At 41.2% G+C, this 26,592-nt stretch overlaps 1 protein-coding gene across 8 annotated transcripts in view; it reads left to right on the top strand.

Annotated features, from left to right (window-relative positions):
• The window catches only part of PATJ (PATJ crumbs cell polarity complex component), a 353,127-nt gene that overhangs the window by 291,945 nt on the left and 34,590 nt on the right, over positions 1-26,592 (top strand). For 7 of the 8 annotated variants that reach the window (XM_035018405.1, XM_035018407.1, XM_035018410.1 and 4 more), the window contains 3 exons: positions 18,171-18,254; positions 23,695-23,888; positions 25,837-25,984. In XM_035018405.1, the coding sequence (XP_034874296.1) occupies positions 18,171-18,254; positions 23,695-23,888; positions 25,837-25,984 (426 nt within the window). The remainder of the gene's footprint in view (positions 1-18,170; positions 18,255-23,694; positions 23,889-25,836; positions 25,985-26,592) is intronic. The other variant, XM_035018409.1, reaches the window with a different exon arrangement.

Genomic DNA, 26,592 nt, shown 5'->3' with positions numbered 1-26,592 from the left:
CCACTTTTGGGGCTCCACTGTTGCACGTACTCATGGAACTGGCTACCAGCTTGGGGCTTCTGCTGTCCACATCACCTACTGCTTCCTGGCTGAGGCTGTTTGCTAAATACTATGCTCTGCTTCTGCTTCTCTGGCCACCACGAGGCAGGCCACCACGAGGCAGCCCACCCCCCGCCAAAAAAAAAAATAAAAAAATTCTTTAACAGCATTCTGAAGTTCATAATATATAGTTCTGCCTTTTGAGGCTGTAAATACCACTGTCCTTGAAAGGATAAGTACCACTTAAAAATGAGAAATGGGACATAGCTTTTATTTCGTAACCCCAGGTACCTCGTCAAAAGCTGTAAGTTAGACTCATGAGTTATATATAGCCATGTCGTTTTTTGGTGAAGCTGAACAGCACGGGCGGGTTGGAAGGTGCTTTAACAAATAAAAGATTGTTTACCACAGTGAAGATCTTTTTTTCCTTCCAAATTTTGACATGGAATATGCAGCCTCAGGTCACATTATCCAGTGGGGTCATGGGACTGCACCTAGTCAGCAGGAAGTTAGCAAATGAAGTTGAGAGCATCTGAAAGGAAATTGTGGACAGTGTTGACCCACTGTCAGAAGTACCTTTGCACTTGTCTTTGCACATTTGATTGTGTGACGCACCCTTACTTCAGCTCTGACATTCTGAGCGCTGGTGACCCTTCTTAAAGAGCATCTGCTGCAACCCGCCCAGTTTGGGTTTCTGGGTCCTCTTTGTTGTGTATCCAACAGACACTTTTGCCATCTTTGGAGGAATTAAGTCTCTGGGACTTGGTCTTGACACCACATCAGTCCTATCTGCTATAAATAATTGCTCCAGAGCCAAGGCAGATGGTTTCTGAGATCAGAGAGGGAGATCTCACTTAGCATCCCAGTGTGTTTGCAGCCAGTCATCTAAATGGGCCTTTTAAACACCAAGATAATGGTGAGGGTGAGCCCCTGGGGAAGGTTTATGAGTGCACCTGGACCCAATCCTCAATGACAAACTTCTACCTCTGTTGTTTTAATCCTCTGATGTGCTCCCAGGTCTGCTTTTTCGTGAATGTGGCTCTTACATATGTTTCCTTAAAGGCTGCCCTTTTCTTAGCACCAAGGACATAAAGTTGAGTGAAATAACCCTGTCCTTACACTGTCAGTCAAGTTTATTCTACTACCTTCAGTGTTGATGGTCTAATATAAGGGACCAACCAATGAAAAATCCTAATAAGGACTATTAAAATAGGAATTTTTCTCTGGAAAGTAGAAAAAAGTACAACTAGGGGCATCTGGGTGGCTCAGTCAGTTAAGCTTCCAACTCTTGATCTCAGATCAGGTGGTGATCTCAGGGTCTCGAGTTTTAAGTCCCGCCTACACACAGAAAGAAAGAAAGGAAGGAAGGAAAAGAAAGGAAAGGAAGGAAGGAGCAGGGTGGCTTATAAACAACAGGACTCCAGGTCTCACAGTTCTGGAGGCTGGAAGTCCAGGGTCAGGTGAGGGCCCTCTTCTGCATTGTAGACTTCTCATATCCTCACAAAGTAAAGGGAGCCTCTGTGAGGCCTCTTTTATAAGGGCATTAATTTCATTCATGAAGACTCTGCTCTCATGACCTAATCACCTCCAAAAAGTCCCACCTCCTAATACCATCACATTGGGCATTAGAGTTTCTACATGTGAGTTTAGAGGGGCACACAGCAAGGAAATCAGATAAGGTATAAAATAGATAGTATATTTATTTATATTATTTCCTTCCATCCATCCACCCACCCATCATCCTACCTCTCCCCACCACCACCACCACTCTTTTTGGTCTTGGAGTGCTAGTTTGCATGAAATCTTGCAACTCAGAAGACGACATACTCTGCCAAATGAAAGACTGAGGGCCCTTACCTCTTATGATGCTCACCACATATTTCTTAAGCCTCTCCCTGAATTCTTCCATTCCCCCTTCTCTGAAATGTTTGCTTGCTGATGAGAGGTTTTATATCTAGTGTCCTCAGAAGAAGTAAAACATAGTCCTCCAGTGTCATTTTGTTGGAGTTATTTTATTATCAGCCTTGGGAAGAGAAATAAAAACTTAAGAAACAGATTTTTTATCTGAGTATTGGCAGACTTGGACTGTTCTTGGGATTGAACAAGTGAAGTGCAGAAAGAATGACAAAAGTTTCTCCAAGATCCTCACTCTGTGCATTTTCCTTTCTTTGGTTACCATAGCCAAAGGTCCCAGACTGTAGATAATGTGTTATATCAAATCTAATAGGCTGAGTAATGATGCTGATTCTATGGCATCCGAATCCCAGATCTCTAACTGTAGGGCCTTGGACAAGCAACCTAACCCTTCTAGGTTAAATCTGCTTCTTCATTTGTGCAATAGTGGTGACAACAAAATCGACCTCTTACAGTTGGTATGTGGATTAATAAGGTAAATAATATAAAGGACTTTTTCCAATGCCTGTATACTGAGTTCCACCATTATTTTTTTTTTTAAGATTTTATTTATTTATTAGATCGAGCACACAAGCCGGGGGGGGGGGGCAGGGTCAGATGGAGAAGCAGAGTCCCCGCTGAGCAGGGACCCCAACATGGGGCTCAACCCCAGGACCCTGGGATCATGACTGAACCACTCAAGCGCCCCATGAGTTCATTTATTATTGATTTTTTTTTTTTTTTAAGATTTTATTTATTTATTTGACAGAGACACAGTGAGAGAGGGAACACGAGCAGGCAGAGTGGGAGAGGGAGAAGCAGGCTTCCCGCGGAGCAGGGAGCCCGATGCGGGGCTCGATCCCGGGACCCTGGGATCATGACCTGAGCCGAAGGCAGACGCTTAACGACTGAGCCACCCAGGCTCCCCTATTATTGATTATTATTAAACATTCATATTAAAACCTATCTTCAGGGACGCCTGGGTGGCTCAGTTGGTTAAGCGACTGCCTTCAGGTCAGGTCATGATCCTGGAGTCCCGGGATCGAGTCCCACATCGGGCTCCCTGCTCAGCGGGGAGCCTGCTTCTCCCTCTGACCCTCTCCTCTCTCATGTGTGCTCTCTCTCACTCATTCTCTCTCTCTCAAATAAATAAAATCTTAAAAAAAAAAAAAAATGTATCTTCAGCTCCCTTCATCTGTCTTTGATGTATCAGCTACACACTGAGAAACATAACTTTTTAGATATTTTTCGGCATCACACTTTTAAAAAGTGATTTGACACTCCTCTTAATATGTAATTAATATGTATCCTCTTATTTAATTCTCATAACAACCCTGTAGAAGAGGTAGTGGTATTATCCCCATTTTACAGATGAGGCAATGGACACGCAGATACGTTAGGTAACTTCTCCAAGGACATAATGCTAGCAGTTCGTCCAGTTGCAGTTTAATCAGACGATTTGGTTCCAAAGCCACACGATTGGGCTCCCTCTCTAGGGCTACCACTATGTGTCATCAACCTTCACCTATAAAAGGGAGTTCTTCATCTCACCCACCAGACCCCGAGTATCTTGAGAACAGGCCTGTTTTATTGTATTTTGTACCTTTAGTATCCCCATATAGTGCCTTGCACACATAAAAATATGACTGTCTAGCCTCTGTGAGCCACTCTGGACTCCAGCCAGGCTGGCCTCCTTCCATTCTTTTCAAGGCATTTGCACATGCTGTTAGATCTGTCTGCTGTGCTTCCCTGATCAGGTTTAACTGTGGCTAGAGTCTACTGTTCATTTCTGGGTATGATTATGTGGTTGACAAGGACATTGTTGAAACCATATCATTGCCATTGAATAGAGTTGGGAAAGGGAAGATCGGAGGGGACAATGACAACTCTCTGCACACATGGAAGGTTATCTTTTTGTGGATGAGGGATAAGAACAGGTTCTTCCAAGGGGCTTAGTGAAAAACGGATTTCACATTTTCATAAGGAAGGACTTCCTAACATCAGCTGGGCAAAGGTGGAATGAACTATGTAGTGAGTGCCAAACCTCGAGAAATATTTGACAAATGCAGGCAAGCCACTCTCTGCAAGGATATTATTATTAGGCTTTATTTTTTAATCAGGAAGGCTCCCCACGGAGCAGGGAGCCTGATGTGGGGCTCGATCCCAGGACCCTGGGATCATGACCTGAGCCGAAGGCAGATGCTTAACCAACCGAGCCACTCAGGCGCCCCAAGGTTATGGCAGTCTAAGGAAATTCATTTTCTCTCTCTCTTTTTACATTCCCATCTCACAACTTTCTTAAAACTTCAATCTTCAGTTATTTTTAACTAGAGAATAAGGCTTAATTATTGTTTAGTTTTGTTCTAGGGAAGCTAGTCATTGTTATCACTTTTGGAAAGGTCAAGTTTATGAATATAAGCTCTAGTTGTTACACTTGTGTTGTTCCTCTGGGCTGGAGATAAGCTTGTCTCTTTGTAAGAAGAAAACAATTAGCCTAGGACATTTGTTTTGTCTTTATATTCTTGGTACCATTGCAGCGTTGTAACTGAGGTCAGTGAATTCCCGGGGTATGTAAAATTTATTTATTTATTTTTTTAAAGATTTTATTTACTTATTTGACAGAGAGAGATACAGCGAGAGCAGGAACACAAGCAGGGGAGTGGGAGAGGGAGAAGCAGGCTTCCTGCCGAGCAGGGAGCCCGATGTGGGGCTCGATCCCAGGACCCCAGGATCGTGACCTGAGCCAAAGGCAGACACTTAACGACTGAGCCACCCAGGCGCCTGGTAGATTTTAAAATTTAGATACTTGTAATATTTAGAAGGCCTGGGAATGTCAGATTCTGAATCTTATTTCTCTCCATGTTTCAAATCAGTATTTTTTTCACCACCTGCAATTTAATTCAGTCTCATTAAACAGCAGTTCTGTAGATAGGAGAGGTACATCAGCAAGAAGCATGGAGGTAGGAGGACTCTCACATTTGGATACTATGTGGTAAAGTCATCCATCTAGAAATTGAAGTGAAAAATACCTGTCTTTTAGCTCTGACGTATGTCCAGCTGTGCAGCAACCTCACTTAACCCTGATTCACCATGTTGCATGCTGTTGTTTAGCTGTTACTGCTTTTGGCCATTTAAATGTAGAACTGTAGCAACTTAAACCGCTAGGTATTTTTTTTGAAGTAAGCAGAATAGAAAACTATTTCACATTTGATTAAGTGTTTTATTTTGTTATTACCTTCAAATGAACTTTGCATGGTCTGTTTCATGAGGAGTGTGGTTTGCTTTGGCGTGTAATCCCCCAAAGCCAGGCTCCTTTTATCATTATTGCTTAAGTCATATATTTTTACACAAAACATCTTATTACCTTAGTTTTATTTTGAAATCAAAGCAGAGTTTGCAAGAAGTCTATGAATCACACTGAAAGAATGTTAACGAATAGTACCTCTGAATTTCCAGATTTGGGCATTTCTGATCTTAAGGAATATGACTGTAAGCAAAAATATTATGCAAGCTGAGTAACGTTTAGATAAATAAGGACCAGATGGAACTATAGGGACATATAAAATATAATGCAAATATTATCCCATTTCCTTAAAATGAATCTCTATTTCAGTATGAAAAATTATATTCATATTGATGAGTATCAACCTTTTGCTAAATCAGTCTTGGCAAGGGAACTCCATTTTAAGTAAATATAAAACAGTTTCTTTTCTGAGTTTGAGAAGGGAAAGTTTTTCCGAGTCTTAAAATGTGAAACTTTTTATATATTCATTGCAATTCTTATATTAGCTGTTTTATTGCTGTGATTTTCATTCCACATTTTAGTTACCTGTGGTGTGCAAGAGTTTGCAATCCCTGAGCTTGAGTTTTAGGATAGTTTATATAGTCCATTGTTTAACACACACACACACACACACACAGATTGCTGTTACCGCTTCCTGTGTAACTGATCATTTAATCCGTACTTTTAGTCAAGAGTCACAAGTATTGCTGATTTAACACTCATTCATGTTGCCTATAGTTTATTACCCAAGAAAGTTTCTGCATTTCAAAATAGTAGGTGCTGAACATTGTGATCCATTTTCTTTCTCTTGGAGAGTTTTGTAGGTATGAATCTTCATACCCTACCTGAAGCATATTAGAATAAATGAATAAATTGAGATTAGGATATAGAGACTCACCCTTTCTTCCTTTTGTAGCAGAGTTTTATGGGGATTAGTTGAAGACTGTGTTTTGAGATTTATAGAAAATCTATGTAGTGAAACCTAATTTATTCGAGTATCCAGATTTCAAAAAGTAAGATTCCAAGTATAGTAAATTCTTTTGACTCTGTTGACTTCCCTTGTGTAGCTATGGCTTCTTCAGGTTTTCTGAACATTATTATTCAACCTATGAAGTTGGCAAACAAAACTCTATCACTTTGACAAATATTGTACTTCTTCTAAAGTAATAATCTTTTATTGTATCCATGGTAGGAAAGCAGTATAGTGAATGTACACTTGATTCTGAGATGCATCCAAATTATAAAATTAAAATAAAGTGAGGAAAAAAACTCATCTTAGAATAAAGAAAATATGGCATTTATTGACTACATTCTGCCTCAAGTCCTGCATGTTCTTATGAGATATTGAAAGTAATCTCTTAACATTTTGCTTCTCATGAATCAGCAAGGGTATGCCAAATACCTTTTGCATCAAAGCAGGGGGCTTAAAGGTGGGGAAGATTAGCATCTGTGCAACTTGTCTTGAATCATCTTTGCCCTTTACCTTTGTAATGGGTTCAAAAATATATAGATCTACAAAACACATGGAATGTAAGCATAATAACACATGCTACAGCAAGAAAAATGCATTCAGTCTTCCACCCTTGGGTTAATCAACCTACTGCCCCACAATAGCAGGGAAGGGAAAACAGAGACCTGCCTTTGTTGACAGTAGTCCTGCCATCCCTATTATAGATAGCCCATGTTTGCTTTTCTACCTTTATCACCGTTCATGTTGGACTTACCAGCTATGTTGTAGAGAAGTATCACCAGGGAGAAGCAACAATAGGAAGTACGGTCAGTTCTTGTTATTCATGCTAATTATGTTCTATAAAGTCATAGCAAACACTGAGTTAGTGAATACTGAACCATTACTTCCAGGGTAAATACAGAGATGGGTTCCTATGCTCACAACATTTTTTAACAGTCGATAAACACATAACCTTGTTTTACATGTGTTACTTTTTTAAAGATAGTTTATTTTAATATCTATTGTTGACTCATTAACATTGAACTCATGGCCAGCAACACTGTAACTCATAAATGAACAGAAGTTATCTGACACGTGTATTTTTTTCCATATGGCACATCACAGCCTTCTCCTGCTTAGAAACATAAGACAGGACTTCAGTCTTGTGCTTGGGGGCTGTTTTATTTTTATTTTTATTTTTATTTTTTTTAAAGATTTTATTTATTTATTTGAGAGAGAGAGAATGAGAGACAGAGAGCATGAGAGGGAGGAGGGTCAGAGGGAGAAGCAGACTCCCTGCCGAGCAGGGAGCCCGATGCGGGACTCGATCCCGGGACTCCAGGATCATGACCTGAGCCGAAGGCAGTCGCTCAACCAACTGAGCCACCCAGGCGCCCTTGGGGGCTGTTTTAAACAGCAAAAGCACAAACATACAAAACATGTGGCACTAAAAAGACCACAAAAAAGATGCTTGTTCACAATATGAGAGCTGAAACATGAAGGCAAAATGTCACCTTGTTCTACTTTTGCTGGGAACAAGTGAATCAGGCAACTGAAATTTTTTACCACTTTGCCCATGTCTGCAAATGACTGTGAATGCACCAGGAACATCGATTTGGGGGAGTGGGTGAATTTGCAAATACGGAATCCACAAACAGTGAAGACTGACTATACTTAACGAAAACAAAAAAATCAAAATACCTGGTAACAGGACTTTTGCAGTCTGGCTTAGATCTTGTTTACATTCAAATGGTTCATTGGCCTTAGCCCTGAGCAGTCCATGGCTTCAGAAAGAATAACCTAAAGGGGTGCCTGGGTGGCTCAGTCAGTTAAGTGTCCATTATGACTCTTGATTTCACCTCAGGTCATGATTTCAGGGCTGTAAGATTGAGCCTTGTGTTAGACTCTGCACTGGGCTTGAAGCCTGCTTAACATTCTCTCTCCCTTTCCCTCTGCCCCACCCCTCTTTTTTCTCCCTCTGAAAAAGAGAGAGAGAGAAAGAAAGAAGGAAAGAGAGAGGAAGGAAGGAAAGAAGGAAGGAGAGAGGGAGGGAGGGAGGAGGAAGGAAGGAAGGACCTAAAATATCCTATAGCATAATCGTTCGTGAAACTAAGCACTCAGGGGGCCCCTAGCTAGCTCAGTTGGTAGAGCGTGCAACTCGTGATCTCCGTAAGTTCAAGTCCCACTTGAGTACTTAAGTAGAGATTACTTAAAATAAAATCTTAAAAAAAAAAAAAGGAAGCAATCAGTTGTATTCTTGGTTCACCATAATTATAGGAAAAATAGAAATTAAAAAATGGACCAAGACTGTTGTCATTCATCCTTAGAGTCATGAATTTTGACCACTCTGCCATACATTCCTTCCTTCATGTCCCATGTAGGCCCTCTTCAGCCTTAGATATATATGTGTTGGGAGTCCTCATTAGCAAATACTCAACATCTACTTGGCCAACACTTTGCTTGACATTATATACATAATCTCACTTCATCCTCAAACCCTGAAAGGTAGGATTTATTCCATTTTACAGAGACGGGAACACTGGTTCAGTGAGGTTAAACACCTTAACAGAAGTATCACAAAGCTGTGATAAGTGGCAGAGCTCAACTCTGAACACAGGTTTACGTGTCCATAGCCAGGATCCCCACCGTACATTGCTGCCATCCATTGTTTACGGGCTGGAAAATTCCTCTGGCAGACTTGATAGAGTCTGTAGGAGGTTAAAATTGATCATAAATTTTGTGCAGCTCTTTCCAGTTTCCTTGAATTCCGGCTGGCCAATTGACTTGCTTTGACCAAAATAGTGAAAGTGACATTGAATGACTTCCAAACCTTAGCCCCAAAGCCTTATGGTTTAGCTCTTGTCCTCCTGAAAGACTGCCACCTTGCAGACAAGTCTGGACAGGCCTCCTGGAGGATGACACACCTTGGAAAGAGCACATGCGGGGAGAGGGGTCTAGCTATCCTGGCTGAGGCCCCAGCCAACCTGACTACAAACTCATGTGAGCCCAACTGAGACAGCGGAGAACAAAACTTGCCCCCTGAACCCAGCCCAAATTGCCAGCCCATGGAATCATGGACAAACAAATGGTTAGTTTTTGTTTTAAACCACTAAGTTTTGCAGCAAAAGATAACTAATAGAATAGCCAGTTACTACCCCCACCCCCCATCTCTTTCTGATCTCTCTCAGCCGGTGAAAGCTGAGATTCTTTTGGTCTGCCATTTAGAAGGAGGTCTAATTATTAGGCAGGACCTAAGTATCTGCATAAAATCTCTGCTTTGCTTTGCACTCTATATGAGTTCACAAAGGTCTAAAATTTGAGAGGTGGAAAGACTTTAGAAACCATGTATTTCAATTCTTTGCTTTACTGATAAGTGTCATGAAACAAGCAGTTAATGTAGAACCACTTGCAAAATCGGCCAGAGTTAGGAGAAAAATTAACTCCTTTCAACTCCCAGTCCTGGGTCCTTCTGTTCTTCTTCCACACCATACCGCCTCCCCCCGCCCCTTTTTTCCCAAATCACATTCTAATTAAAATATAATGGGGAAGCTTGGTTGTTCGGTTTGCTTGGATTTCGTTTCGTTTTGTTTTGTTTTCCCAAAGAATTTGGACACAAAGGGTTTGGGACAGAAAAGCATCATGTTCTAAAGACACTCATCTCCTTACTTACATAAGTACAGTCAACTTGGTTTAGAGTAAAATATTCTTTCACAGTTTTAGCCCACACTTTTCTTTTTAAACTCTCTAACTGCAGTAGACATCACAAATCAGTAACTTAATACATCTCCGTATGTTTTTCAATGTAGTGGTCAACATCGTTTTGATTTGCACAGCACTGGACTGAGCATTTCTCTACCCCCACTATATTATCACTCCTCATTGGTTTGGCCTTCTGCTGAGAAAGTCGTCTACTCTACAGAAGACACATCTGTCTCATTTCTGGGCAGCAACAGCCTCAGAGGGGAGCTCTGTTAAATGATGTTTAGAAGGAGCATTACTCCTCTAAGGCCACAGATCTGAACCGTGGTTTCTTCCAGACGAAAAACAATGCCCATTTTATACACAATCTTTTTAATCCTTCTGTGGTCCTCATGGGTCTTTCTTATTAGGAGGGATTTTTCCCATAAAGAAGGGAAATAAGACATAACACTCTTCAGGGACCACTAGTAATATGTTTTCCCCCTAAATGTGAAATTTAATGTGAAATTTTTCTGTAGTTAAAATGTCCCTTAGGATTTTTTTTTTTTTTTTTTTTTTTTGAGGAGAATGGGAGCAGGGTCTTTATGAGCATGGCAAAGATTGGGTTTAATTCTAGAGTGATCCAAATTAAGTAAAGCATGCCTGCAAGCAATAAAATTAAGCCATATATACATGGTCCTTATAGTAATATCTACAACATGATTCTTTATCAAAGTTTTTTTCTGAAATGCTTGTTGAAACAATCCACTGATATCTAGAAATTTAACCTATAAAATCTCACTCTGTGGAAAGAGTTCACCCACACAAGAGTGCTTACTGATATTCTGCTTACTGATATTCTTCCGTCCACAGGAGACCGGTAGTTACTTTTTCTACCACATGGCTTCTTTGAGGGTTCTGGGCCTATGGTGACAATAATAAAATTGCCTTTTGCTGATTTTTGGCATGTTGATGAGTTGCTTTATCTACTTGTCAGTAGCTTGAACAGTAAAGAAAATGGTGGCGGATGGGCTGAAGTGTCTGATGACTTTGACTCTAAGGGTCCATTACTATGTGTTGTGAAATTCTTGACCAGCAATGCAGAGTTTGAATCCCCTTGAAGAAAGTTGTGATTTTCATGGGGCTCAGTGATAATTAAGTCCCTCACCCTTGGCTCTTTAAATTGCTCCTTGAGGGGTGGTTGGTTGGCTCAGTCGGCTGGTTAAGCATCCAACTCTTGATTTCAGCTCAGGTCGTGATATCAGGGTGTGAGATTGAGCCCTGAGCTGGGTTCTGCACTCAGCACAGAGTCTGCTTGGGATTTTCTCTCTCCCTCTGCGCCTCCCTCTCTCTAAAAAAAAAATGCTCTTTGAGCTAAAGTAAATCCTCTGGAAATTCACATGGATTTAACATCCATGTGTGATGGGCATTTTGGTTGTATATCACTAATATTTTGCCGTCAGAAGCTTAGTTGGGATTTAAAAAAAGAAAGAGAGAAAAACTTAGTTGGATTAGGGTAAGATTATGACATACCTTGCCAGCCACCTGTTTCTGGGTCATTTTGATGCCTTTTTCTATCTCAGCCAATTTCTTGATAATCATTTAGCAAACATTTACTCAGTGCCTACTCTGGGCTCAACACCAAAGAGGAGATGAAAGGGTTCCACAGAAGCTAGGATGTAGTACAGGACCTAGATCCATGAAGAAGCTGTTGTGATACTGTGATAAGTTCAGTAATACTAGGAAATACAGCAGTGACCCACAGGAAGGTTGATCAACCTTGCCTGGGGGAGAGAGTCAGAGAAAGTTTCATAGAAGAGGTGGCACTTGGCTGGACCAAGTAGAATTTCATGAAACAAAAGAGGTAGCCGATAAGAGAGACCATGACCTTCAAGCCTTTGGTGCTTTTGTACTTTCCAAATACAGATATATAGCCTCTCTCTATAAAAATACACAAGAAACTTAATACTATTTGTTTCTAATTAGGGAGATGGGGCTGAGGGACAGGTGCTACAAAGAAACTTTTCAGTGTATACTCTTTTGAGTCTAGTACCATATATATATATATTATCTATATTTAAAAAATACTTTTTCTTTTAAGAATAGAGACAGTAAGGGGCACCTGGGTGGCTCAGACAGTTAAAATCTGCTTTCAGGGGCACCTGGGTGGCTCAGGTGGTTAAGTGACTGCCTTCGGCTCGGTTCATGATCCCGGAGTTCTGGGATCAAGTCCCATATCAGGCTCCCGGTTCAGTGGGGAGCCTGCTTCTCCCTCTGACCCTCTCCCATCTCATGCTGTTTCTCTTTCTCTCTCAAATAAATAAATAAATAAAATCTTTTAAAAATAATAATAAAAAATAAACTTCTGCCTTCAGCTCAGGTCATGATCCCGGGGTCCCAGGATCGAGCCCTGCTTCGGGCTCCCTGCTCAGAGTGGAGTCTGCCTCTCCCCCTCCCTCTGCCTGCCGCTTCCCCTGATTGTACGTACTCTCTCTCTCCCTCTGTCAAATAAAGAAAAATCTTTAAAAAAAAAAAAAAAGAAAGAAAGAAAAGAATGGAGATTTTAAGACAGAGGTCCCTTAAACAATATGTTAAATTTACTAGCCAGCTACTTCTTCCTGGGTGTCTGTTTTTTTAATGTTATCCCTAATTAATGGAAATGTTTCAGAAATTGATGAGAGAGAAGTTTTTAAGCAGAAGACTTTTCCTATGTCTTTGAAATCCTGCCTGACCCTTCTGATTAGGGAAAGCGCAACATTTGAAAGATCCTCCAACTCACTGATGAAATTCTTCCCTGGCTCCAGAGTTGGCCAGGCAAATGAGTAATGTAGAGTGGCCAGAGCCTAATTGTTGGTCTTGTCTCAGGCAGTAAATAAACAGACCATCTTACTTAAATTTATCTTGTCCCAGTGAAAATTACAACTACCAAGAGGAAATTAGTTTTTTGTTATATGTCAGTCTTGGTCATCTGTAAATGATTTTTTTTTTTAAAGATTTTATTTATTTGACAGACACAGCGAGAGACGGAACACAAGCAGGGGCAGTGGGAGAGGGAGAAGCAGGCTTCCCACGGAGCAGGGAGCCCGATGCGGGGCTCGATCCCAGGACCCTGGGATCATGACCCGAGCTGAAGGTAGACGCTTAACTGACTAAGCCACCTAGGTGCCCCATCTGTAAATGATTCTTAAGTCTTCCATTAGGAGGAATTAATCTGGTTTTTTGGACTGAACAACTTTTTATTTCAAACATCAATGCATCCCTTGTATATATTTGCTCCTGTAGAAAAAAATCATTCAGTGAATAATCTGGGTACACAGAAAGAGGTTGGAAAAAAAAAAGGAAGGAAGGAAAGAGACAAGAATAACAAACAGAATTAAGAGCGAGCCTCCATGTTGGATTGGGGAGAGGGCTTACCCATCGTGCTTTGTGTAGTGCAAACCCTAACCAGGTACCAGAACTAGCAAGTGAGGTCCGTAGATCATCACCCCACCTCATTGGACTTCAATTTTCACTTCCACAGTTGTCTTTTTGTTCACTCTCTATAAAATGATCGGCTCATGCCCTCAAGGTTTTTGCTGTGGAGTCGAGGAGACAATAATTCAATAGAATTGATGCCATATGGAAAATCCCAAGTTAGCTCTTATACAAGTGCAAAATGAAAGATTCAAAACAGATGAGACACTTGCAGTAGTGGTAGGAACACAGGCTTTGGTATTAAACAGTCCCAAGTTGGAATTTGATCTTTCCTACTTAGAAGTTGCAAAGACCTGGTCAAGTCTGAATCCTTCTGAGCCTCCATACCCCCAGTTGTAAATGAGACTAATAATACTGCACTTACTTCCTTGTTATGAGGATTGAAAGGCACGAATGGGAAGCGTGCAGCAACTTTGGCACAGAGGCATTAAATATAATGAGATGTTCTCACTTCTTATGTGCTGGCATTGTACATAAAGCTTTATGTGTAGATAATATTGTTAAAACCATAAAAACATGAGGAAGCTAAAGCCTGGAGAGGTTAATAGTATTCCCAAAGCCCATGGCCAGAAGTAGCAGGGCCAGGCTTTGGACTAAGAAATCTGACTCCAGAGACCTAGCTCAGAAACATTTGTCTCTATAGAGCCTCTGCTCAGTGTAAGCCAGCAACCCACCCACAGGGAAATGATTGATACCCTGCTTCTGGAGTAGATGAGTTTTAGAAGAAGTCATTGGTATTGGTAGACAGAGTCACTGAGGTATTCTAGGGGGAAGGAATGTTATTTAAATACGCAGAGATAGGGGTGGGAGAGAAGCCATTCAGAGCTGTGCCAACAAGCAGTTTTGCATGAATAGCTCAAGAGCATCAACATTTAAGAAGATATACAACGAGGAGATAAGAATCATATGTATAATCGACTCCAGATTTTTTATTTAAAACAATAAAGGGCAGTCTTTCATTAATGACCCATTATTTCATCTAATCACAATTGTCTCAAAGTAGAAAGAAAATTTTAATGTTGCCTTGTCAAATAGCTGCCTAAAATATCTCAATGCAGTATCTTATTTTTATTATTCTGTCCTACCTTATGAATCATGTAAGTTTTGAAAAATAAATCCATTTTTCTTTTCAATTCACCAACCTACATTTCTAAAAATTGGGTTGTTGTTTTTTTTAAGATTTTATTTATTTATTTGACAGAGAGAGAGACACACAGAGAGGGGGAACATAAGCAGGGGGAGTGGGAGAGGGAGAAGCAGGCTTCCCGCCAAGCAGGGAGCCCGATGTGGGGCTCGATCCCAGGACCCTGGGATCATGACCTGAGCCTAAGGCAGACGCTTAACGACTGAGCCACCCACGCGCCCCAACCAGCCTACATTTCTAATTTAGCTGCTGGCCCCCACTTCTCACCTCTACACCCCCAGTTAATGCAGCTGTCCAGAACCATAATCTCACAACACACTTTCAGCACACAGGGCACATGGTAAGAAATGTGACTTTTTTTCTATTGCTAGGTCAGTGTGTCTCATGTTTTCTTGTACTTTCACTGATAACTTTAAGAGAAATCACAGCAGTAGTCAAGGAAAGGAATAAATGGGGAATTTTTCCACACAGATTCGTGGACTAAACAGATCATTGGCCATGAGTTTGGCATTTGAGAAACGGTGTATTTCTTTTTTTTTTTTTTTTTTTAAGATTTTATTTATTTGAGAGAGTAAGTGAGAGAGCGAGCACAAACTGGGAGGGAGGGAAAGGGAGAGGGAGAAGCAGAAGCCTCACTGAGCAGGGAGCCCAACACGGGGCTCTATCCCAGGACCCTGAGGTCAAGACCTGAGCCAAAGGCAGATGCTCAACCAACTGAGCCACCCAGGTGCCCCAATAGTCTATTTCTTTTATGTATAAGAGTTCACTAAACACCCAGAAAGTTCTGAAGAGATTCCAGCTACTTTTATGAAATAAAAACTCCATTGGATCTTTTTCTTCCTTTTAAGTATAAATGAAGAGAAGTTTCCCATTTGACTTTTGTAATGTTGCAAGATTTAAAGGAGTTTAGGCTGAAAGTTTAACGCTAAAAACTATGTGTAGTAGGAGTTCAATCTGATTCCCCCAGTCCAGTGAAGATGGGGTGTTTGCCCTCCAAACTTGGAAAACCAGCATAACGTGGGGTATTACCAGAAGCTTGCATTAGTTTCTCCCTGCACTACTTTCATAAAAGTGGCCCTTGGTGTCGTCTTGGCAGTGTTGTTGGGATCACCTGAAGCCACTGACCCAGCACGTTTCCACAAAACCATTCCCCTGAAACAGTTCAGAGAAACCAACTCTTGGCAGTGTAGATGCTCCGTGGGTGTGAAAATTTCCTAAGTCAGAGTTAAAACAAAGAATGGTCTAAAATCTGTTGCTGATACAGAATCCACAGTGCAAAATGGATTAAGGAACCTTTCCTGGCTCCTGGGAGCTGCCTCTCTAACTGCTATAATAAAGAATGTTTGCAGAATTGTATGGTAGTAAAATGAAAGTGCTTAATATTGTAAAGGTATTTGGAATCCAGTTGGGTCATCTGGTTGTAGAACCTCTTAATATTCTCGTGTATTGCTTCTCTACTCCAGAATTTGTATACAAAGCTTTTTTTTTTTTTTTTTTAAGAAAGTAGATTTGAGGGGCGCCTGGGTGGCTCAGTCGGTTAAGTGTCTGCCTTCGGATTGGGTCATGATCCCAGGGTCCTGGGATCGAGCTCCGCATCAGGCTCCCTGCTCCGTGGGAAGCCTGCTTCTCCTTCTGCCTCTGCCCCTCCCCCTGTTTGTGCTCTCGCTCTCTCAAATAAATTAAAAAAAAAAAAAAGATTTGGTTTGGGTCTTTTTTTCCTATCTTGTTATATTTTTGCAAGAAATATTTCTTTATGTTGACTTCTTGTCAATTCTGATTCCGAGGCTCCATATTTCTGGACTAAGGCAGAATCAACCTCAGTCATTTTGGAGGCCCTTTAAACTCTCAGAGTTCTGGTTTCTTTACAAAGCTCCCAGACATCATTGGTAGGCCCCTGGTCATTATCACCAGTCCTCCTGGTAATCATCAAGCCCTTTCTTACCCAGATCTTTATGATCACAAGTCAAGAAATCCTGCTGGCTTCCAAACCCCAATGCTTGGGACACAGGACTTATTTCAAGGTGGAATCCATTATGCCTAGACTCTGCTTGCAGGGTCTTACAACCAGCGTGTGTGCTGGGGGGTGGTGGGGAATGGGGTGACACTGGGCAGTGCAGGGCTCAAATTCTCACTTCCCATAAGACCCACAGATCTCTTTCTAATCTCCATCAGAAACTCTTTTCTGAGGTGCCTGGGTGGCTCAGTCATTAAGTGTCTGCCTTCGGCTCAGGTCATGATCCCAGGGTGCTGGGATCGAGCCCCGCATCTGGCTCCCTGCTCAGCGGGAAGCCTGCTTCTCCTTCTCCCCTCTACCTGCTGCTCCTCCTGTGTGTGCTTTCTCTCTTTCAAATAAATAAAATCTTAAAAAAAAAAAAAAGGCAGCTCTTTTCCTCTCCCAGCAGCCCTCTAATAAGACACCTGGCATGATCCTTCCAGCATTGTTTTTTCAATGCCCCTCAGTTTGATAAACACCAGAAAGAACCAGTGACATCTGGCTCAGTTTCCAGCTCCATAAAAATCCCCTGCTTGTGGGGTGTCTGCGTGGCGCAGCTGGTTTAGCATCCAGTTCTTGATGTCGGCTCAGGTCATGACCCCATCAGTGTTGTCAGATCAAGCCCTGTGCAGGGCTCTGTGCTCAGCACAGAGTCTGCTTCAGATTCCCTCTCCCACTCCCTCTGCTCGTGCCACTCATGCTCGTGCGTGCTCTCTCCCAAATAAATAAATAAATCTTTTTAAAAATCCCGTTTGCTCAACATGAGGGTAAAAAGTCGTGTGAACATATTCAATTGAATATTTTTCAAAACAGTCTCACCAAAACCCATATAGATATAATTTCAGTATTTGGGTGTATAGGTCTAAACTGTCTGCAGGGATCCCTAGGAAACTGTTGATGGTGATTGTCTCTGGGGAATGGGACTGAGGGGCCAGCAAGGGAGGCGGTCTCTTCTGTGGTTCACTACATACACCCTGTGGTTTTGCTTGAGTCCTTTACATGGGTTATTGTTATGATAATAAAAAATGTAAGGTTATTAATTTGAAAAGATAGGAATCTTTTAAATTCACTAACCATGATATGCTTTCTTCAGCTTACGCTTACCTACCTTAGGTATTGTCCTGATTTTATGGTTCAGAAGGCTCGGTTCAGGGGTTAATTTGCCCAGGGTTACCCAAGGGCAGGTCAGAATTTGAACCTGCAGCTGTCTTACACTTAGGTTCGTGAACAGCCTTTCCCCTCCTCCGTGCTTCATCTTCCAGGGTCATTTCATTCCACTTCAGTTCTTTCTTTCATTGCCCAAGTAATGAGGCCTGACAGACCCCCTGCATCAGGCCACACATCTATGCCAAGTCCTTGAATACTAATAAATACCTGAAACCATGTTTCAAAATATACCATAAAATGTAAGTAAGAATGACGCATAGTTCACCTCAAGTTCATACACAGCAGCAATGTACAGGTTAACAGTAAAACACATGGGGGAAGTTTAACTTGAAATATTAGGCAAAGCCAGTCGAATGAAATAATAAACCTAGGAAAAATTAATTATACCTCTGAATATATCATAACCCCGTGTTTTGTGTTTACTTTTAGGTCAAATAAAATAGGACATTATTAGCAAAGAGCAAATTATGGGTTGCTGCCTATGGTTTGGTTGTTTTTGTAAGGAAGCATTTATGGTTGTTGGAAATTAATAAGAATTTGTTTTTTATAGGATGCTATAGTTATACACGAAGTCTACGAAGAAGGAGCAGCAGCCAGAGATGGAAGACTTTGGGCTGGTGACCAGATATTAGAGGTATAGGACTATGAATTTTATTAATACTAACAAACACAGGGGCGCCTGGGTGGCTCAGTCGGTTAAGTGTCCGACTCTTGATTTTGGCTCAGGTCATGATCTCAGGGTTGAGATCCAGCCCCACATCCACTGAGCATGAAGCCTGCTCCTGCTTAAGATTCTCTCTCTGTCCCTCCCAGCCTTCTTGAATGAATGAATGAATGAATGAATGAATGAATGAATGAATGTTTTTAAAAATATACTAGCAAATACAATTCCTTTACTGACCTTGATCCACAAAGTCTGTTTACTCACTGCCTTGTACTTAACTATAGCCTCACTTCTCTCCCATTTAGCAAAACATGTACCTTACTTTTTTCTTTTTTTAATGTACTTTGAATAACTGTCATCAGAATCATGGCAGATTATCTATCTAAATCTGTGAAAACTTTTTTTAAATTGAAGTTTTATAGTTCTAATAGTTCTATCATCTTCATAGCAAGTGAGAGTGTATAGTATTGCATTTGACTTTTTGGCCCCCCCATTGTACCTGTCTAAATTTGCTCCTAAAAACCCAGACATACAGACACATATGCATAAACATACACACCTGATGTTTTTAAAGCCTTTCATTGCAGTTTTAAGTATTGTTTTCTTATTCCTAAGAAATCTTTAAGTAAAGTGGAGGTCCATGCCTTTCTGCTTTTGTTTTCTAGTTGATGAAAATGTGGGATCTTCTCCTTTTAGGTGGTACATGTGAAATGGCTAGCTTGCCTCTTTCAAATGGACTCTCAATTAACAAAGGTGTTAAAGCCTTTAAAAAAAAATGCCAAGGTAGGCAGTGTCTGAACTAGGGAACGGATGAATGGCAGGTCAATGCCAGGCATTCTGGTAGGTGGAACGAAAAGAGCTTTTTTGATGGTGTGAAACCTTTAGGCAACATTTATTTCTTTCATTGGATGAATTTAATTGAATAGTTAACATTTTATGGTGGGCATGTGCATTTTTGCTTTGCAACTTTAATATAACACATTATGAATGACATCATAGAATTTTATTTTCCCTTTGGTGGTTCAAGTCTGCCTCCCAAGGTGAAACCACAGATATAATTAAGGGCGGAAAATATAGGCAAGAAGGAGTTAAAGGAGAGGCCAGGCCCATTGCAAATTAAATGCGGGGTTTCTCTGCAGACTTTTACTGTGCTTCATCATTGGATTAGGACAAATTCCCAGTACATTCATTAAGGCACAAGTGTATGAGGTTAGAAAAATAAGCGAGACCTCTTTGGGAATTGGCTTGACTGCTTTAGCATACAACACCATTTTTTAGTGGTCAGAAGTTTTGAGGGTTTTTTTTCCCTCCCTAGGTTTTCTAATTAACTGGTGTTTTCATAATTGGCTCTGTAAAATAAATCGATTGAATATTCAAGAGTACAGATGCATACACGCCTAGATACTTAGGTGATCTGTAAGCCCACGAATTATTCTATAATGGTCACTTGAAACTAAATCTAATATGTGCATTTCTTTGATTATGGTGATGGTTGCATAGGTTTAAATCATATAAATTCACAGTATAAATTGTATACTTTAAATATAGTTTATTTCAAGGGCGCCTGGGTAGCTCAGATGGTTAAGCGTCTGCCTTCGGCTCAGGTCATGATCCCAGTGTCCTGGGATCGAGTCCTGCATCGGGCTCCCTGCTCAGCGGGGAGCCTTTTTCTCCCTCTGCCTCTCTCTGTCTCTTATGAATAAATAAATAAAGTCTTTAAAATTATTTATATATATACATAAATATATATATAAATATAATTTTATATAAATATAATATATATTTATATATGTATTTTATATATATTTATAAATGTATTTTATTTCATAGCAATTATACCTCAATAAAAAACTTTTTAAAACTGTATCTGTTTGTATTGGATAGACCTCCATGTAGCTGCTGTCTTCCATACAGTATATTCACGTACAAGCAAACACTCAGGACAGGTTAACGTGAAGAAAGCAATTAAGTAGAAGGAGAAATTGAAAACTCAAACCATTTCCTGGCATCCAGCTGAATTACATTACTCAATATGGATGGATGGTCTACACTTCTCATTAAAGATGACCAGGACATAATGTAACATTGTGTGTCAACTAAAAAGTTATTATTTTTTTTAATTGGTCAGGACAAGCTGTTCTTTTACCCCGTGCAGTATCTAGTCCACAAGAGCATATAGTGTGTTTAGTTAAGAAATAGCTGTTTGGTCAAGTAACATGTTTCCTTTCTAAGCAGCTTCGGCCCCTCATTCGGACTTGTTCTAGTTGTGGCCGATGTGTATAGATGCATAATGATGCATAGTCAGACTGTGGCCTGCGGGTTTGCCTTAAGGCAGGCCAGCTTTGGTGGTATATTTCAAGACCATGAAACCAGAGAATTCTACACCAGTGCTTTCCAGACAATGGCCTTTCTGCTTATAAGAGTTCTCTGCATTGGCAGCTGGCCTTTCATGGTTTTAATTCTAGCCTCATGTTAAAATTAGGACAAGCCATGGGGCACCTGGCTGGCTCAAGTCAGTAGAGCGCACGACTCTTATCTTGGGGCTGTGTGTTCCAGCCCCACGTTGAGCGTAGAGATTACTTAAAAAAAAAAAAAGAAAAAATTGGGACAAGCCAGATTTTGCTCACAAAGATTTCAAAGATAGAGTCCAGTAATGTCTTAGCATGGCAAGATTAACGATTCTATAATTAGCATGGAATGCCTTCTTTCTGATTCTGCTTTTCAAGTCAGTCCCTTGGGGCACCTGGGTGGCTCAGTCAGTTAAGTGTCAGGCTTGATTTCGGCTCAGGTCATGATCTCAGGGTTGTGAGGTCGAATCCTGTGTTGGATTCTTCCTTTCCTTCTCCCTCTGCCTTTCCCCACCACCCCCCATGCACACGCACGTTCGCTCTATCTTTCTAAAACAAAGTCCCTCATCTAACCCTACCCCCACCTTCATTATCCTCTTCTATGTTTGTGCAAGTGGGAGCAGAAAGAGTAGAGGGCTAATGCCTGGTTTTCCCTGTGAACTAAAATAGCGAGGAACTACTGTGTAGTTTGGTTATTCTTTCCTTCTAAAGCAGTGGTTCACGCACTTCCTTGTCCTACCCAAGAGATGTGATACACACCCATTGACAACTGGGGCCTCCTTTGGCTCTTTGTCTCAAATAGGGAGCCCTGCTATTACCATCCCAACAGTCAATGCTCTAAATAATGCATGTAGTGCTTCTGTAAGGCACTTAAGGTAATACATCACACCACCGTATTCGAGCTACACAGCAATATTTCTCTTATGATTACTGGTGCATTTAGTGGTGCCTCTTGATAAGCGGAGGAAATGAAAACTATGAACTTGGAGCAGATCACTTGGATTTGAGCAGGCATCTTCATGCTGGAATTTAGTATAAATTGCTTTTATAATATTAGTTTCATGACAGTGCTTTTTATTGAAAGTATAATTGTTAGGGCCTTTCAAAAGCTATTTTAGAGGCTTAAGAGAATTTGCCTTCAGTCCGTAGAAGTAACTGTGTTGCAGTGGAGTGTAACAGAAGTGGTCTTGTGTGCCATCTATTGGAATACGGGGAAAATAATCAGCTCAGACCACATTTTCCAGAGACACTGTTTTCCCCTTTGTTCTATGGATATACTTCTCAAACAATGAGAATGCAGCATGGGCCCGAAGTAACAGTGGATGCTGGACACTGTGTGAGAACACAAACCCAAGATATACCAGAAAAGAAAAAGAAAAAGAAAAAAAAAAAAAACCAGCTTGAAAATCAGGCTTTTAAAACATTTTTCTGGATCATAGAATCAGCTTTAAAAAAGAATAGCTCAGGGGCGCCTGGGTGGCTCAGTTGTTGAGTGTCTGCCTTCAGCTCAGGTCACGATCCCAGGGTCCTGGGATCGAGCCCCACATCAGGCTCCCGGCTCAGCGGGAAGCCTGCTTCTCCCTTTCCCCCTGCTTGTGTTCCCTCTCTCACTGTGTCTCTCTCTGTCAAATAAATGAATAAAATCTTTAAAAATAATAATAATAATAATAGCTCAAAACTCACCTTCTCCAGGAAGGACTCATTGCTCTCTTCTCCCTTCTAACTACTCTTCAAGCCATGAGTCATTCATCTTTGGAATGTTAGAATTGGGGAAGCCTGAGACCAGTCCCTCACAGGACAGATGAAGGAATGGAGGACCAGAGATAAGCCTGACCTACCCAGAACACACAGGGATGGACTAGAACATGGAGTAGAACCGGCATCGTGAGGGAACTCTTCCATTCCGTCATCCCCCACCTTCGGCCATGACCTGGGCCTATTCTTCCCTTTGGCTTGTTTCCTAGCTGTGACCTTGAGGGAGTGACCCATGACTCCCTTCCTTTGAGTCCTCTGCCATTCTGCTCCTCAATTTCTCCCTTGTGTTAAATCCACTAATCCACAGCACTACTTGACTCTCTCTGTGGCAGGGGGGCTCCAGGAACTCATTCTGAGAGGAAGTTGAGGCAGAATGGTATAGAGACTGAGGGTGGGAAGACAGTCTGAGTTCAAACTGTGACTCCTCCATGGGCTCGCCCTCCATGGGCTTGCTGTGTAACCTTGGTCAAGTCTCTTAGCCTCTCCATGGCTTACTTTCCTCGTCTGTAAAATGGTAATGGGACCTATTTCAGAGAGTTAGTATAAGGATTAAATGAGTAAATATTTATAAAGGGTTGATTCACAAGCATTACACAAACATTTGTTAAGTTAAAAAAAATAATAAGTTGGCTCTGATCTCCGTTTAGCAGATGAGGAAAAGGAGGCTGACAAGAGGTTATGCGGCTTGTCCAAATTCACATGATTTGCCAGAAGCAGAGCCATGGCTTTACTCACTGCTCTTTCCAGTATAGTTTGCCTCTCACTCATGGTCCTATTTGTGCTCACTTGGATCCAGGTTCAGAAGAGTGTATGTACTTCAAGGGGTTTTTGACACAGTTGAAAACCTCTCATTTCCTTCCCACTTACTCTAAAGTAGTTGTGATGTTTGCAATTAAGAGTGAGGATGTCAAATTCGGTAAGCAGACTGAGTCTAAAAATGCTGACCAAACACTAGTGTTCATTTCCCTTTTGACCTCAGTTAAATGAAGCCAGTCAGCCCCTTCCACCCCTCCTGCTCCCTCTCGCCCTCCCTCCCCAACCATGTTGATCCCATAGTAAAGTTCACAGCTATGCAAAAATGCATTATTGTGTATACTAAGCTTTTTGGGGGTTGGGGGTAGTATAAGGGTTAACCTCCCTTATACATGAAGCAGTTACTACTACTAGTAGTCACTGCCTGTGTGCCTCAGGAATGGCTGGAAATTTCTAGAGGTTTTTTTCACTGGTTGGATTAAGGAGCTCAGCAGACAGAGCAGGCTTAGAGGCCTCTGCTGTCAGCAGCCCATCTCGGATGCCTGATGTTCCAGGTTAATGGGATTGACCTGAGGAGCGCCAGCCACGAAGAAGCCATCACAGCCCTGAGGCAGACCCCCCAGAAGGTGCGACTGGTCGTGTATAGAGATGAGGCACACTACAGGGATGAGGAGAACTTGGAGGTTTTCCCGGTGGATCTGCAAAAAAAGGCTGGCCGAGGACTGGGTCTGAGCATCGTTGGGAAGCGGTAAGGAAATACACACAAGTTAGGACAGATTGGCCTGTCCCTCCAGAGCCCTAAGGAGCCTATGAACACCAGCAGATAAGGTCTTGTGTAAACTAATGATATGGTTTCTAAAATTAAACTATTTATAAATATTAGAGTGACCTATATCATGTTTCTGAGCAAGATCTTAACCAAGAAAAAGTGTTGTATGAAGATAGAACTCAAAGCCCAATCAACCCAGACTGTATTTGTTCCCATATAGAATAAGAACAGAGTCGAAAAGGTTTTTTCACCTTGGAGTCCCTGAGATCTGAGGCTTGCAGGGGTGAATTAAACAGCTAATGTCAAGAGCTAGGTTTATACAGCGTTGGGTTAAGAAAATTGCTCTGCCGGGGCCCCTCGGTGGCTCAGTCATTAAGCATCTGCCTTCGGCTCAGGTCATGATCTCAGGGTCCTGGGATCGAGCCCCACATCGGGCTCCCCACTCAGCAGGAAGCCTGCTTCTCCCACCCCCACTCCCCCTGCTTGTGTTCCCTCTCTCGGTATGTCTCTCTCTCTCAAATAAATAAATAAAATTTTGTAAAAACAAAAAAAAAGAAAATTGCTCTGCCACGGAGTACCAAATCTCATGCTTATGTTAACTACAACTAGTTGGTAAGTTTCAAAACTTAGCTGAGTAGATGTAGTTGAGCGACAGTTGCAAATTTTTCATGACAGTAGTTTTCATTAAGAAAGATGTCCCCAAAAGAATAACTTGCAACAAAATGTAGGTAGATCTTTTTGGCTAGGCTTTTCTTTTGAAGTCTATGCTGCTTACCCATATGATGGGCATTATAGAATAACAGTAGTAGATTAGAAAAGTAAGTAGTATCTTGAAACTGCAATTCCAGCTCCCATGGTTTACTGGTTTTCAATATTTAGTGTGTATTTATTCCAACAGGGCTGCAAGGTTTCCAGGTGACACCCCAATACGGTCCTAAATGGTTATCAACCATCTTCTTAGGAAGAAGTGAAGTTGATTTTTTATATGTTATGTCCTGTGCCCTCACAGACCTCTGATGGCTAGCCTACTGCTTTTTTCCAGCTGTCCAAACTGTTATTAAAATAAAAATATTGGAGACAGTTTTTGAGAGCATGGATTTTGTGCCAAGTACTGTGCTGTCATGAGCTCATCCTTCAGCACCATTATATCATCACTGTGAAAATGCATTATAAATCACAAAAGCTGGGACTCCTATTTCTAAACAAACTCAATGCACACTTGGGTGCAGCGCACCTGACAGAGCCCAAGTTGAAATTTCCTTGCTGGTTGTGACACATACATATGCCTGGGGAGATTCCACTTAGAGGAATGGTTTTTTCTTTATGGTTTCCTACTGGATTGATAAAACAGTCTTCATACAACACTAGTATTTCAGATTGAGTTGTAAGGAACATTCACGTCCCTTAGCCCAGAAAGTTCCATTGTGAAGGGTCAGGTGTATAACCTGTCACGATTCATAATTCTTTGACTTAGCAATTCCACAACTAGAATATTCTAATGGTATGCTTGTAGATATGGTATCCATTGCACATTGTTTGCAATAGCTAGTGAATGACAATAACCTGTATATTTTTTAACAGTTTACTCATCATGAAATTAAGGAACATCTGTAGATTAGTATACCACCTTAAAAAACAAGTGATCCATTTCATTTCGCTAAGATTGTCCTCTTGCAGAAATGATGCCCTTAGGCCAATAAAAATGAATATTACAGTAGGCAACATAAATAGGTCTAAACTATTTAAAGGGCAAGCACTCTGAGGTTTATCATTTTGGAAGTTAGTGGATATTATTGGATGAGATGGCTTTGTAGGACCTCTATTCCAAGCTTCAGGATTTAGTAAAACTGTATAGAATGTCAATAATCTCAAATTTACTCAGAAATACTAAATTGTGCCATTACCCACTGCTTTGTGGTATTCACAGAAATGGAAGTGGAGTGTTTATTTCTGACATCGTGAAAGGTGGAGCTGCAGACCTTGATAGGAGATTGATTCAGGGAGATCAGATCTTATCTGTGAATGGGGAGGACATGAGAAATGCTTCACAAGAGACAGTGGCCACTGTCCTCAAGGTGAGTCCTCAGGCTGCTTGCTGTCTGCCTGAAGTCCCCAGGGAGCCATTCTAATCGAGCTTGGTTATAAATGGGTTCGACTTTATGCTAACTCTAGTTTTCACTAGAGAGCTAATCTCGGATTATTTTAACCCATCATATATAGCTTTACAAGAAAGCTGCTAGATTTACTATCAGGATCAGGATTGATAGAGAAACCTCTTTGGGGACTTCCCAAGCTAGTTTTTATCCTTGTGAGAAATCAAGTACCCACAGTTACTCTCTGAATGCATTAGATGGGATAAGTTCTCCTGGAATCAAAAAATTCATCCTTTTCTCTAAAGCTGTATTGTCATGAATTTACCAAATCCAGCTTTTATTGCGTGAGGGACCATTGAAGATTATCTAGACCAATTCCTCTATTTCACAAATAATTTTGAAAAAGTAAAGCAGCATATCCAAGATGAAAAGGATCTACTTGAGTGGTTTTCCCACCACCCAAGCCGTTTCTCACTGAAGTTGTAGAGAGGCTACGTTCAGAATTCCCTTCCAAGTGTCTCTACCACATGGATGCTACCTCCCTTGGGGGAAACTGATTAATAAAAATTCTTGTAAATTTCCATTCGACT

This window comes from Mirounga leonina, unplaced genomic scaffold (genome assembly GCF_011800145.1).
Source record: "Mirounga leonina isolate KUSES-001 unplaced genomic scaffold, KU_Mleo_1.0 Mir_173, whole genome shotgun sequence".
Taxonomy (NCBI): Eukaryota; Metazoa; Chordata; class Mammalia; order Carnivora; family Phocidae; genus Mirounga; species Mirounga leonina.
This window is presented reverse-complemented; position numbering and strand designations above follow the sequence as displayed.